Raw genomic sequence first — 13,421 nt, 5'->3', positions numbered from 1 at the left:
CTGGTTTTTAAATGCTGGAGGCAAGCTGAGGTTTTCAAATGATAAATGCCTCTTCTGCTTTAAAGCAGAATTTCAGGTTGTTTCAGTTAAGAGCAAAATAATTCTCCTGGCCCTAGAGACTCCTTTATGTCTGTATGCTTTTGCACTACTCTGTGTTCAAATGCAACTCCTTGATAGATGTTATTGTTAGTCTGACAGCAGTATGTCTTGATGGGGCATTATGTAAGGTGCATATTCTATCTACTCAGTGATTTCAGCAGACAACTTTGGCTAATATAAGTTCCCTAAGGGGATTGTGATCATCAAAACAAGAATTGATCTAGTAGAAAAGGTGATTAAATTTGAGGGGCAGAAACAGCTTTTTTTCCTTTAATTGATGGCAGTGTTTGCGTTGCAGTTTAAATGGTTTTAGAGATTGTCCTTCAACAGTCAGCTTCCACAGTTCTCCATACTTAACAGCCTGCTCTGCATAATGCTGAGATAATACTCGAACTGCCTTTCATGGTGCAGATGCTCACTGTTCTGAGACAACTATTCCCAAATGCATCAGTCTGAAAAGAGTGTAGCCCTAAAGGAGGCAAGAAAAATCTCTTGCTTCAGAGAGCTGGAAAGGACTGATTTGAGCTGTAATTAGCGTTCATCTTGCTTTCAGACTAACAAGGCTTTTGATGACAACTGAGGAGTGGAAGGATTCTTTAAAGGGAAGGATGTCTGTAAGGGAATAAGACGTTCCTGCAACTTCAAAACTATAGGTGGCATGAGTGACAAAATTATTTCTTTAGTCTCCTGTCTACATTACCATATATATGGGTTTAATATTAGACTGCTACTGCCAGATGACTCATTTCTTTCTATGTCTGACTAATGAGGTGCACAGTCAGGTTGGGCCTTCAGAAATCTAGTTTTGTAATTTAGTATGTAGTGGTCAGATTTGCTAACAGAAGTGAAACTGTTATGTAGTTTCTTCTTCCAACTATTTTAAGGTTGTAAATGGTTACCTAAGGCAGTTGGTTTACCCTTGAACACTGCACGATGTCCTGCAATCGCTGACCAAGCACCTTACTGTCCAAGCAGAGACTAGTCTCTACAATAAAGTTTTAATAATTTTCACCTTCCAAAGATTGCGTAGCAGCCTGCCAACTCTTAAAACCGACTACCTAAATACAAGGGGCAGAAAGCTAGTAACTTAAACTTTCTGGGTTTTGCTTTGTATCTAACTTTCTTCTTAGGGATGTTTTTTCTGTTGTCAGATGCTCTTTGCCTCTCTAGCAGGACTGTGTCTTGCTGTTGCATTCTGTCCTTTGCCTTAAGGCTTTCAGTATCTGTTACTGTAGTAAGGGAGTACCTCAGGTTTCACTGTAATGACCCAGAAGAGCATATTTGTGTTGGTGAGTGGCTCTCTTAGATCTAACTGCAGAATGTTCTTTCCTAGGAAGTATTACTTCCCTGTGGTGGGATCCTGTTCAACGACTGCTCTTCTCAGGTGCCTCTGATCACAGCATTATCATGTGGGACATTGGTGGAAGGAAGGGGCGAACACTGCTGCTCCAGGGACATCAGTATGTAATGGTGCCTTATTTTTCCTACATGTTCTCTAACGAACACAGAGTCCCAAGAAGACTGAATAGCATGGCAAGATATTTGAATCTTTGTCAGTAGTGGAGAAAATAACTTTTTGCCCAGCTCTGAGGACTTTGAGGGGGAAGGTGGATAATCAGCACTAGGAAAGCATTAGTCAATCTTTTTTTTTGTTCATGTTTGATACTTCTAAACCATGGGTAGTGAGAACACAATATAGAAGTAGGTTATAGAAAGAGGTGGGTAAAATTCCTATGTCATCTTGCTTGGACTTTATGTAGAAGTTGCATGCTTTTGTATTGTAAATACTAAACTGAGTTTCCTGTGAGGGTGGGGCTAGAAACTTAATTGTATAAGCATGTTTGTGTACCCATGTAGAATAAGCTTTGCTATGTTCCTGTTCTCTGTCTCTTTCTATCAGTGAGGTGATAAACTGATTAGCTAAATTACAGGGGTGGTCTCTTGACCAGAAAAGTATGTCACATCTCCACTGTTCTGTGGATTAGGTAGTTAGTTGTCTGTACTTAATCAGCTCTTTATTTTTACAGAGACACAACACTAGCTGCCATTTTTAAATCTAGGGCCTTAATTCAGTCTGACAAGCAGTTTACCACTGAAGATATATTCTACTTAGAAATACAGTGGTAGTAGAGATCTTGTTTATGTTTAAAGATGTATTTGCATAGTGCATTCTCCTCTTGTCTAATTCCATAGATGCCTTCATCCACCTTTGATCAAGACTGATAGCCTTAGCCCTAGAACTCTTGTTAAATCTTGAGGATTTAGTTTTATGGCTAAAGAACTAATAATAGAGTACTGGTTACAAAACAGTAACTGAAGTCAGTCACTGGAGGACTTTATACTGCTGTTACTACTGCATCATGCGTCCTGGTGAAGACTTATAACACTATTAGTTTCTCTTCAAACATCACACTTAGCGTCAAACTTCATACTGAATGGGAAAGTAAGTTCTGAGAAGCAGAATGGCCTTTTTAAATTCAACTTGGATGTTGCAAAGCAGTTTAACACCGTTGAGATCCTTTGTTTAGTTTCTTGGCATAGACTTTTATTTTGCCATGACTTTATTTAGGGTTAAACTGTCTTACTGGTGAATGCATGCTTTGCTTTGCAGCTACAGACTTACTGTGATTTGTTAGCAAAAGTGGAAGCTCCATCTGCTTCCTAACTGTATCTTGAAACAAATATTTCTCTTTATTTTTCCAGTTGTCTCTGTTTTGATAACTGGCTCTCCTTGCCAACACAGAACAGTATTTGCACGCACACTCTGAGCCAGTTGACACTCGGCTCGCTGTCAATGCTTACTGCCAGCAAATGTTAACAAGGAACTGTACTCTGGTATTCTGGTCAAGCCTGTGAGAACGCTGTTCTAGGCAACATCCTGATGCTAGGAGACAGCATCTGTTCACTCATTTTCATAGCTTTACCTGGTAGACAGCAAAGTGTTTGGAAATCAGTTTTGGCTTCCTAGGTAGCTTTACAAGGATAAATCGGGGTTTGCTGGGAAACTAAGCTTTATTTAAATACCTGTTAATGTCTACTTTGTCTGCAGTGACAAGGTGCAGGCTATCTGTTACATCCAGCTGACACGGCAGCTGGTATCTTGTTCAGCTGATGGGGGAATTGCTGTTTGGAACATGGATATCAGCCGAGAAGAGGTAAGATCCTGTCGAGGTCAAAGATTTTTATTTTTTTTTTAAATGTCTTCTTTTTTTTTTTTTTCCCCCCTTTTCAGGGGCTGATGTGGCTTTGCTTAGTCAGTTCTGCAGGGTGTTTTCCTCACATTGCCTGAAACTTGAAAGCTGAGTGATATTATTAAAACTTGCTCTGTTCTAGTGGCTCTTCATACTGCGTTGTAGTAGATGGAGTCCCAGCACAGGAGAAGTGCAGGACAGGCTTGGGACTGAGATAAAACTCAGAGTTTTATCTCAATGAGACAATGTGTTCACTGGAATGGCTACAGGCCTTGCTGCTGCAACGCTCTAAAGCTTTTGCAGTAAAGAAACCAAGGGACTGTGCTTCAACAGTCTTGAAATAAGTTCTCAACTCATATCAAAGGAGGTAAAGAAGTGAGATGCTGTTTTTGAGATGCAGTTTTGAGATACAGTTCAGAACATAGAGATTCAGTCCCCAGACAACTTTTTTTTTTTAGAGACCTCAGCAACTGTGCCTGCCATGCACATTCTTTCTACATCAGTTACTATCCATCATAGGAGCTGAGAAGGTGTGTATTACTAATATCTTTGGTTAAACCATACTTATAGGAGTTAGTTTTGGTTGCCCCCATAAAGCAATATTTAAGGTTCAGCCTTCCTTGCCTTGTTGCTTTTTCTTAAATGCAAGTGTCATGATTAAGAACTGTTTTCTGACATGTGTTGAGCTGTCACCTTAAAGACACTGAGTGCTGTATGTGATGCTCCTGACATTTTCAGCATGATGATCTCTCTTCAAAACTTCTGTGATTATTATGAAACTTTGTGGTTGCAAGGAATTGGCTTATAATACAATTGGGAAAACAAGATGTGACCGTTTCTCTTCTGGATCTGCATGCAATAATTAAGGGATCTTTTAAATAATAGACAGTTTTAATGCAATTAGAATAATGTGGTTAACGTAGAACAGCTGTGATGTCTCAGAACTCATTGGAAAAATATAATCATGCCTAATCCAAAAGCAAAGTAGTTAAATGTTTGAAGGATGATGATCATACTGCCTCTGAAGCATAAGCTAGTGAGTCATGTTATAGGATATCTTCAAATATGCACTAATGCACATTAGGACTGGAAGGCAGACTCTGTTGATTAGAAGGAATGATAACTCCACTGACAGCTGTACTATTGATCTTGTGCAGTTCCAACTGTATGTTGGTAATAGTGTTGGTAGTGTTGCAGATTTTTACCTCCTACTTAATGCCTGAAGCTGAGATGAAAAGAATAGGAAGATACTCTACATCTAGGCAACCAGAATGAATGCCTGCAGCAAGTTTAATAACTTAGGTCTTTGAATTGTTTTTCTTATTAAGGCAGTAGGCTTAAAAAGTATAAGAGGTGTGTGGGTAACAAATAACTGTAGTCTGGGGGTTTGGGGTTTTTTTGTACTAAACTTCCTATGAGCTATACCCTAGGCAATCTGTTGTTCTAATGTCCAGAGCTGAGACAGGGCATCTTTCCAAGTAAAACTTTACTTTGGGTTCTTGAAGCAAACTTCCATGGCTGTTGTACGAGGAAGAATAATTCTGATTGCTTGCATCTCTTGCTCTTTTGTAGGCTCCTCAATGGCTAGAAAGTGATTCCTGTCAGAAGTGTGAACAGCCTTTCTTCTGGAATATAAAGCAAATGTGGGACACAAAGACATTAGGGTTGAGACAGGTGAGATCGCTCCTTTGAGTACTTAACTGTACTTCAGCACTTAAGCAAAATGCAAACAGAAAACCACTAAAGCTGTTAGATCTTTTAAACCGTTGGTATTTTTGCTGCTTTGAAGTGAGGGTTTATTGAGAGTTCACAGCTTCTAGGCAGTGCTAAGAAATTTCCAGATTCTATGGAAAGTGTTGCATCAAATTTCTGTCATGTGGGGCAAAGCAGGCTGGGAGTGCTCTGTTGAATTTCTCGGAATATGTGTATGCCCTGGAGCTGTGGACAGCTAATCCTCAAATGTTGTGCCAAGTGGCGCACAATGCCCCATAGCTGAGTAAATTGCAGCCTAGTGTTGTAGGATACTCAGTGAAGCAGTGATAGCCCTGCTGTTACTGGGCTAGAATGTGAAAGATTTCCAGATAGCTTTCTTTTTGGAGGGACTGGACAGGCACCAAGACACTCGTCTGTTTCTGACTTTCTTAGACTTCTTTCCTTTGTTGCTTGTTCAACCCTCTTTTTTCCCCTGCTCCCAGAAGGAGCTTCCAAAAGGAGAAGAGGATAGACAGGGAGAATATAGAGGTGAACCCTTTAATGGCCAAGAAGACTGTTCAGAACTCCATGGTCTTTGGTTGAATAACTGAAGACTTCCTAACAGGTTGCTTCCTAACAGGTTGCAGAACAGAAGCTTTGTTGTTCAGTGAACACCTGATAAGGTGGTCAAGTGGCACAATATAGCGGGTCTTTTTGTTTGTTTGTTTTCTTCTTTGTCCATGAAGCATCATTGCAGAAAATGTGGGCAAGCAGTGTGTGGCAAGTGCAGTACCAAACGGTCAAGCTACCCGATCATGGGATTTGAGTTCCAGGTCCGTGTCTGTGATTCCTGTTTTGAGTCAATCAAGGATGAAGAGTGAGTATTGAGGAGAAATAAGTTAAAGTAATTCTGCTGAGGTGCAGAAACACTGTGCTTGCTCTGCATCCACACACGCAGTGCTACACAAATGTGCCAAGCTGACTCTGTGCTAATAGGCCACCTTTGCCTTGGCCACTCAAGGCACCACAAGGGCAGAGATCCCTCAACTGGCTCTGCAAGCTGATTTGTGTCAGGTGTGCTGTTACAACTTTTTTCTCCACTTTATTTCTTCTTTTCCATGAGCCCAGATCTAGAGTTGAAACATTTGACTCAAGATTTTTGTGTAGGTAAAGGCTATTGCTTGCACTTAAAATTGCTAAATGAGTGCCTGACAATGTGAAACACAGCTGCCAGGATGTATATGCATTAGTTCATATACATTTACTGAAAACAGTTTCTCTAGAAATATTCTTCACAGACCAACACTATTTTCCCTAAGCAAATTGTGTTAAACATAATTTGCTGTCTCATTAAACTTTTCTTAGCAATAAAGGGAACCGTCTTTTTATCTAGATTTGAACAGCACTTCACTGTTCAATATTTGTCACCTCCTTGGACATCTGGAGTGCTAAAGGACCAGAGCAGTCAGATACCAATTTTTGGGGTGTTTGGGGCTTTTTTTGTGGTGGTGTTGTTTGTTGCGGGTTTCTTGGTTAGTGGGGGGTTTTGTTTGTTGCAGTTTTTTGAAAAAGGGAGGTGCTGTGCCCTAGTTGACTCACTATAGCCAGCAGGAAAAAATGTAGCTGAGCTTGACTTTATAATCAAGAGTAGAATTATTTACTAACACAGTGTTGCACTTCTGCTCTAGTGTTATTAACATCCAGGCTGCAGAACACCAGGAAATGTCACACCTGTACAACTATCTAAGCAATGCCTTAGTATGACTTGCTAATTTAATTCTGTCTCCTTTAATATGGCACTGTAGTTCTCAGGACTGATTTATTAGTATTTGAGCAACTTAATTTTCTTGTCAGTTTATTTTGCACTGCTAAAATGATGCCATCAAGTTTCATCTGATGGCTGGCTTTCATTTGAATTGTTCTCCTGTAGCCGTACTTCCTTGGCAACCTTTCATGAAGGAAAACACAACATTTCACATATGTCCATGGACATCTCCAGAGGGCTAATGGTGACTTGTGGGAGCGACCGGATTGTGAAGGTATTCATGTACCTCTTTCCTGCATTTATTAGAGATATTTAATAGAGAACTAGCATTTGTATATACTTTTTTCTTTCTGACAGCTGTTGCTACAAAGCTAACTGCTGTGGGTAGCAAGAATCATATTTATTGCAGACTGTTCTTCCTGCAGCTGAATGAGGAAATGATCTGTAACTCCACTGTGTGGAGTGTAGCTGTCAGAACTGGTTACTGTTGGTGTGCTCTGGACAAGCAAAGCAGGCACCAGCAGTAGGAGAATCTGCCAGTGGCCTTAGAGACGCAGACATGGTGAAACGTGCAGGCTACCTTTACTCTGAGCTCCCTGGCTTCTTGGAGCATTGCCACTAAAAGCCCTGATTATGAGACAGTAACTGGGAAATCAGACTGATGAAGAATCTTGCTGTGCTTAAGCTAGACATCTGCCATGCGTGTCAGAACTGAGACTGTTTCAGAACTCAGACTGTTTCAGTCTGTCCCTGTTTTTCTGTAAGCATTCTTATAACAAACCACATAGCACTTTTAAAACATGGACCTACAGAGAACTGCTAGAAGACTCTCCCGAGCCCTAAGTTTGGCTTTGGTTTGTAAGGCTGGTATAACTATGACCTTTTCCTCAAGTATAGTTTAAACAAGATTTGTTACCTTGTGTCCAGGGAGGTCTTTATGTTTGCTTATATGCCTCTTACAGAAGTACCTCTTAGGTCTTATAATAATGCTATGTAATTCTCCACAATATTTTCTTCCAGATCTGGGACATGACACCAGTAGTTGGTTGCAGCCTTGCAACTGGCTTCTCTTCACGCTGATCTCATACCTGACAGGTTTATGCACCTTATGTACAGCAATATGCACCGAATGAATGGAATCCTTCTTAAGAATATTACTGCAAACACTGGTTGCTTGATTCTTCTGCTGCTGTTCCAGGATGGACAGTCACCTTTGTAGAGCACAGCTTTTCTGTTGGGCTCACCAAGAATCTCCTTGGTGCGAAGTGCTGTTTCGCAGCCTCTTGGACTAACGTAAAATGGCTTACCTGCAATATGACACCTTGATGAAAGGACCTGTTGTTTCTCGGTTTACATATGTAGTGTTAACAATGTGCTATCTCTGCTGGTATATCTTGTACAGATACCTTGTAGCTAAAACATTATCAGTACAATGAGTGTAGTAAATTCAATTTGTGCAAATAGTAAAATAACTTATTCTCTCTTCCAAAAAGCAGTTCTGTAGAAATACTTTTGAGCAGTCGTTGTCTAAACTGCCTGCAAAAGGTATGTTGGTTATTCCTATGGAAAGAGGAGATACTTCAATGTGACAGGTAGCCTCTTTCAGATGAGATGCTAAGAGAACCTTTGATCACACAAGATTTCCTTTATTTGCTTTCTTGTACTGTTTGTCTTCAAGTTCAGTTATTAGTGAAATCACTTTTGTGAGACAACTGTTTATGTTTAGGTAGCTGGTGAGTTCCTTGAACAATTCTAGGATCTTTAAGCACTGTTTTAGCATAGCTAATAAACTTCTGTACTTCTTATGAAAACGTGCCACCCAGCTACTCTACTTTAAAGACAGGCCATAGGTACGACCCATATACTTTGACCACTCTATAATGCTGTTAGAATGGGAAGCTAAGCAAATCTGCCTTGTTAAAAGGGCTAAGAAAAAATGGCCAGCTAAATTTTAGAGACTTTTTCCTGTGGAAAGGCTGATATTGCTTTAATGGTAGGGAACCTGTCTCTGCTAAAGTGCAGCATAAATTCAAATACTGCCTTGGTGTTGCTTAAAACAGATAAATACTGAGCAATAATTACTGAGGTACAGAACAGCTGCTTTTTTTCCTCTGCACCTAGGTCTGTTAATCCTGAGATACCTGTATTCATCCTTTCCTATTTCAAAGCTGAGAAGTACGAAGAAGAGCTGGGAGGCTTTTATGACTGTGCAGTTGGCATGTACAGGAAATAGCTAGTGAGATACTGCCAATATATTGGTCTGTCAGTTGTGTGAACTGCCTACATTTGAGCACTGTAAGGAGAACTTACTCTGAAACTTTGAAAGCTAAGGTGATATGTCATAGAGTTTAAGCTTGGAGCTGTTTAGATTTTTCTGAAAACAGATGCATATGTATGCGGACAAAAAAATGTGTGTAGGTCAGCTGGCCTGGAATAGGTGGTGTTGCACAACTATCAAAGGTAATAGGCTCTTTCTGGCAGAGGACTTAAGGGTTAGACTGTCTTTATTTACAGCAACAATCAAGTGGTGCTATGAGCATTAGTGAATTCAAGTCCTAGCTGTGTAACTTGACACTAATAATCTGTGTTGGACCATGCTGTAGGCTGAAATAGATGAAGATCGTGCTATCATTAACATGTCATGATTCACTTGCATTTTAAGCCAAAAAGTTGATAGTCTCCAAAGGGCATTAGAATCCAAAATATGTTAGTTACTATTATTTTGGATCTGGCTTTGTTTGCCTTCTCTGGAAGTTTTGCGAAGTGTCTCTTCACTAGGCTTATTGGGCCACTGAAGAGTAAACAAATCCCTTTTTTTTTTGTGGGAATCCCAAAACTTGTCTTGCCTTCAATTTGGGATTTAGCACTTGTCACACTGATTTGATCCATCCCTTACTACATGCTGTATAGCTTACATTTTTTGCGAAGGCATATTTCAAAGCTGTTGAGAGAAAATTTGCTTGTAGTGGAAAAAAAGTTGCAGCTTTCTGCTCTGAAGGCCTTCAGCCTTTTGAATTAGGAAGGAAACTGAGTGGTTGAAGGGGTGAATAAGCCCTGATAATGCTCTGCATTCACTTTCAGACTTCCTCCTATCTGGCTCTGGAAGAGAATGGAAGCCTTCCTCATGTAAGGCAGAACATGAGTTATATTGCTAGAACTGTTTAAGATCCTACTGTGGTAGGTAAGGAGGATCTGGAGTCATGAGTTAAGCTGGGAGATTGTAGGTGTGGGATGAATAGCCTATTTTTCAAACCAGATGTTCTGAAACTTATACCAATGATACTGAGGTGTAACTCCTTTGCAGCTAGCACTCCTGAGCTTCAGCCTTTTTAGTTCTGATTAGTCAACGTGCCCCCTGCTCAGCATGCAGCTCCTCCCGTTCCCTGTGAATACTTCCTCTGCTTCTTTACATGACAGTTTTGCCACTAGATAATATATATTCTCTACTACATATTGTTAAACCTAAGGAATCTATTTTCTATAATTCATATACTTAAAGATAGTGTCGGTTCAGATATAACAACAGTTATGGCTGCTAAGTCATTAGTCATTTAAGTATACTCTTGGTGTTGAATGAGTAATGCTTACAAACCACTAAAGAGTATTTTTGTTTATAAACAACTATTTTGAAGGCATATACTCTGTCATGAAACTGAACATACTTCAGCTATGTCAGTTCAAGTGTGCAATTACTGACAAGGCTTGATTTGAAGCATTACTGATCTCGCTTGTATAACCTCCTTCGTTGGGGCAGGGAAGGGGAGCAAAGGGTACTGATATGTGCTAATCCTTTACTAGTTGTATTTCTGTACCCTGCATAGTTAAAAGATGCCAGATAAATCTGTCCCTTGCTCCTTCTTGTCTGGTTTTTTTAAACTTTGATTACATGTACAATAAAATATTTCTTGATATTCACTTAGTCTATTTGGATGATCCATCTTTTCTTCCATTCTGTGAATGCACAACCCCCATTGTATGCTGTGGCTCCTCCTTTATGTGGCCCGTGTCCAAATTCTAGGTTGGAGGGAGAGCTTGTCAGATATGTTGTATTGGAGCTGAATGAGCTGCAGCAGTGGGGTTAAATGCCCATGATGAACCAGTGAGCTGAGACACAAACAACTGCTGCTTAGTCCCAGCTAGGGATGTATAACCCTATCCTGTGTCCTGCTTGACAGCTCGTATAGACTTCTTCTCTGGTTCATCTGGTTCCCCTTCAGAGGTCTGCAAAGGTTCTTAGAACATAGAGTTTCAGAGGATCAACCCCTTCCCTGAGATCCCTCAGACCTATCTGAGGTATTGGAGAAATACCAATTCATGCTGGATGGCATGAGCAGAGTCTGCAATATAATATATACCGAGGCTACAAACTGCAGCCACAGGAGGTGGTTACACTTGTCTCGTGATGCTTTCTCACAAAGAAAGGATGGGGACAAGCTAGGAAGCATCCTTATCCATCACAGTTACAGCCTTCACAGGCTCAAATACAGCACTGGCTGGCTTTGTTAACACTCAAATGCCTGAATGTTTGCCTGTTAACATGTAGCTTAGCTTGCTGTTCCCTAGGGTATTCAGGAGCAAAAGAAGGAATCTGAAAGGGTTTCACAAATTCTTTCCACCTCTGAAGGGGTGGCTGGGTAGGCTGTGTGGTATATACTATAATCTTTACTTTTTTAAGACACGACTCATTTTGATCAGCTTGAACTTCTCACCTTTCCCAAGGCAAAATACCCTGTTTTCTAGTTCCAACAAAAACTGACTGGGAGGAAGCTGTGACTGATCTGTAGTCGGAAAAGCCTGTTTAGACATCTGTGTAGACCATTTTATAGGATGTTTTAAATACGTCATATGAACGCTAGATTAGTTAAGTTTGCAAATGTTTGAGAACTGCAAACATTGTCCTTGTAGTGAAAGAACTAAAATGCATGTATTTGTTTTCTAAATGAGAGTGCATAATTGATCACTTCTCACATTCCTTATGTTGCAAACTTCATTTAAATTTCAGATAAGCTGTTTGTCAGGTCTTCCCAATGAGTTTTTTGGTGTGCTGTTGACTATTCATTGGGGAGATTTAGAATACGCTAGATGCAGGGAAGGGACAGATTTTTGTGTTGATCAGGCTTACTACTACATACTTCAGAAGGAAAGCTTTCTAAGGCTTTTTGTCTCTGTAGATGATGTCCTCAGTGCTGAATGATCTGAGTTACAGTGAAATACCATGATCAAACAAAATGATGAATTTGTCAGCTTAACATTTAAAAAAAAAATTTGACATCAACTAACCATCTTTCAGTGAGTTGCAATGTGGTCTTTGAAGGCTTTTTCTGCTTCTCTTGGGGATATGAGGCAAGCATTCTCAACAACCTCTTAAGTGACTGCTACCAAATGATCCCGCAAGGGGTTTTTTTGCCCTTTTGGAGGCAGTAAGGGCATGGGCTCTAGGTTGCTGTGCGTGGTCAACTAAACTCTATTAATATGTAAAAGCTAATAGCTGAACAGATTCAAAGACAGTGTTATTGGTTCTATCACTTTGGCAATGGAAGAAAGTATCAAAATAGTATCAGTAATAAAATCTATATAATTTCTTTTTCATTAAATATGAAACATTTAAACAAACTGAAATGTATGGGGTCATTAGAAACTTTGTTTTCTGATGCTATAGCATGGGCCTTTTTCCCCCAAACATACAAGCAGCTCAGAGTTGTCGTAACTGATTGCCCTCCAACTCACTTGTGTACCCAGGGTCTCTCACCAGTTTTACTGTATAATCTACTCACACAGAGAAGTTGAACCATATTCTCTGGCTTACTCTCGATGTGTTACACTAATTTGGGTGGGATTGACTGGCTTGTCTGCAGAATATTTGGTACCTTCATTCATAAATTGCTTTTTGTCACAAAGATATCTTGGGTTGCCTTATGTGTAGCTGTTACAACTGAATTACTAAGCAAGTCCTGTTGATTTTGTATACAAAGGCCCTGGGGCGCTATGAATCATGCTTTCTGAGAGACACCCAGAGGCTTAGGCTCAAAACCAGGATAAATTTGTGTAGAAATACAGGTTGACTCTAGCATTTCCCATCTGTATTTTTATAAGTGGTCTTTCCTTTTTTCCCCTCTGAAATGCTTTATATTACCCTGTTCTTCAGGAAACTGGCTTGCAATAACAAATGTTATGGAGGTGTATTCTTTTCTCCCCTTTACCTTGTTTATAGGGAAAGACACAGAATAGGGTTTAACTTGCTCTTAGCTTTGTTACTGTAGCTGTCTTTCAAATAAAGAAGGTACCATGACTCTCACTATCTATATTGATTTTTCTTTCTGAAGCCTGTTTTCCTTACGGTTTCAGCTGGTGTCAAAATCTATGTGCCTGTTCTGTCGGAACTCTTTAAATTTTCATGAACTGAAGTACACCCCTGTGTTGCTGATCAAAAGTGGGCACTGCTTGCTAGTATTCCTTGATGTTGCTGCTAAGCCGCAGCCATTTTTCTGTTCTAGTACTGTCCTTTGTCTTTTCTCTGTTCTCATTCATTTCTCCTTTCTCTCTTAGTTTGTGGCTCCTCCTCCGTGTTTCCTCCACAGCAGCATGTCCATGTTGGAGTTCTGCTCCTTGAGACAGGTGATAGCTCTTGAAGCACAACTGAACTGCTTGCCTGAGCCTCCTGATCTGTAAGAGTG

The 13,421-nt window shown here is 40.1% G+C and overlaps 1 protein-coding gene across 5 annotated transcripts in view; it reads left to right on the top strand.

The window, feature by feature from the left end:
• Nucleotides 1-13,416, top strand: part of WDFY1 (WD repeat and FYVE domain containing 1) — a 30,784-nt gene extending 17,368 nt beyond the window's left edge. For 2 of the 5 annotated variants that reach the window (XM_086468623.1, XM_086468628.1), the window contains 6 exons: nt 1,433-1,559; nt 3,149-3,254; nt 4,863-4,964; nt 5,729-5,859; nt 6,913-7,021; nt 13,294-13,416. In XM_086468623.1, the coding sequence (XP_086324749.1) occupies nt 1,433-1,559; nt 3,149-3,254; nt 4,863-4,964; nt 5,729-5,859; nt 6,913-7,021; nt 13,294-13,416 (698 nt within the window). Of the gene's footprint in view, nt 1-1,432; nt 1,560-3,148; nt 3,255-4,862; nt 4,965-5,728; nt 5,860-6,912; nt 7,022-7,767; nt 13,043-13,293 lie in introns of those variants that run through there. The other 3 variants (XR_015183570.1, XM_086468627.1, XM_086468626.1) reach the window with 3 other exon arrangements.
• The last annotated feature ends 5 nt before the right edge of the window (nt 13,417-13,421 follow it).

This window comes from Leptosomus discolor, chromosome 7 (assembly GCF_034619465.1).
Source record: "Leptosomus discolor isolate bLepDis1 chromosome 7, bLepDis1.hap2, whole genome shotgun sequence".
Lineage (NCBI taxonomy): Eukaryota > Metazoa > Chordata > Aves > Leptosomiformes > Leptosomidae > Leptosomus > Leptosomus discolor.
The sequence above is the reverse complement of the archived record's forward strand: the minus strand, read 5'-3'. Positions and strand labels throughout refer to the sequence as shown.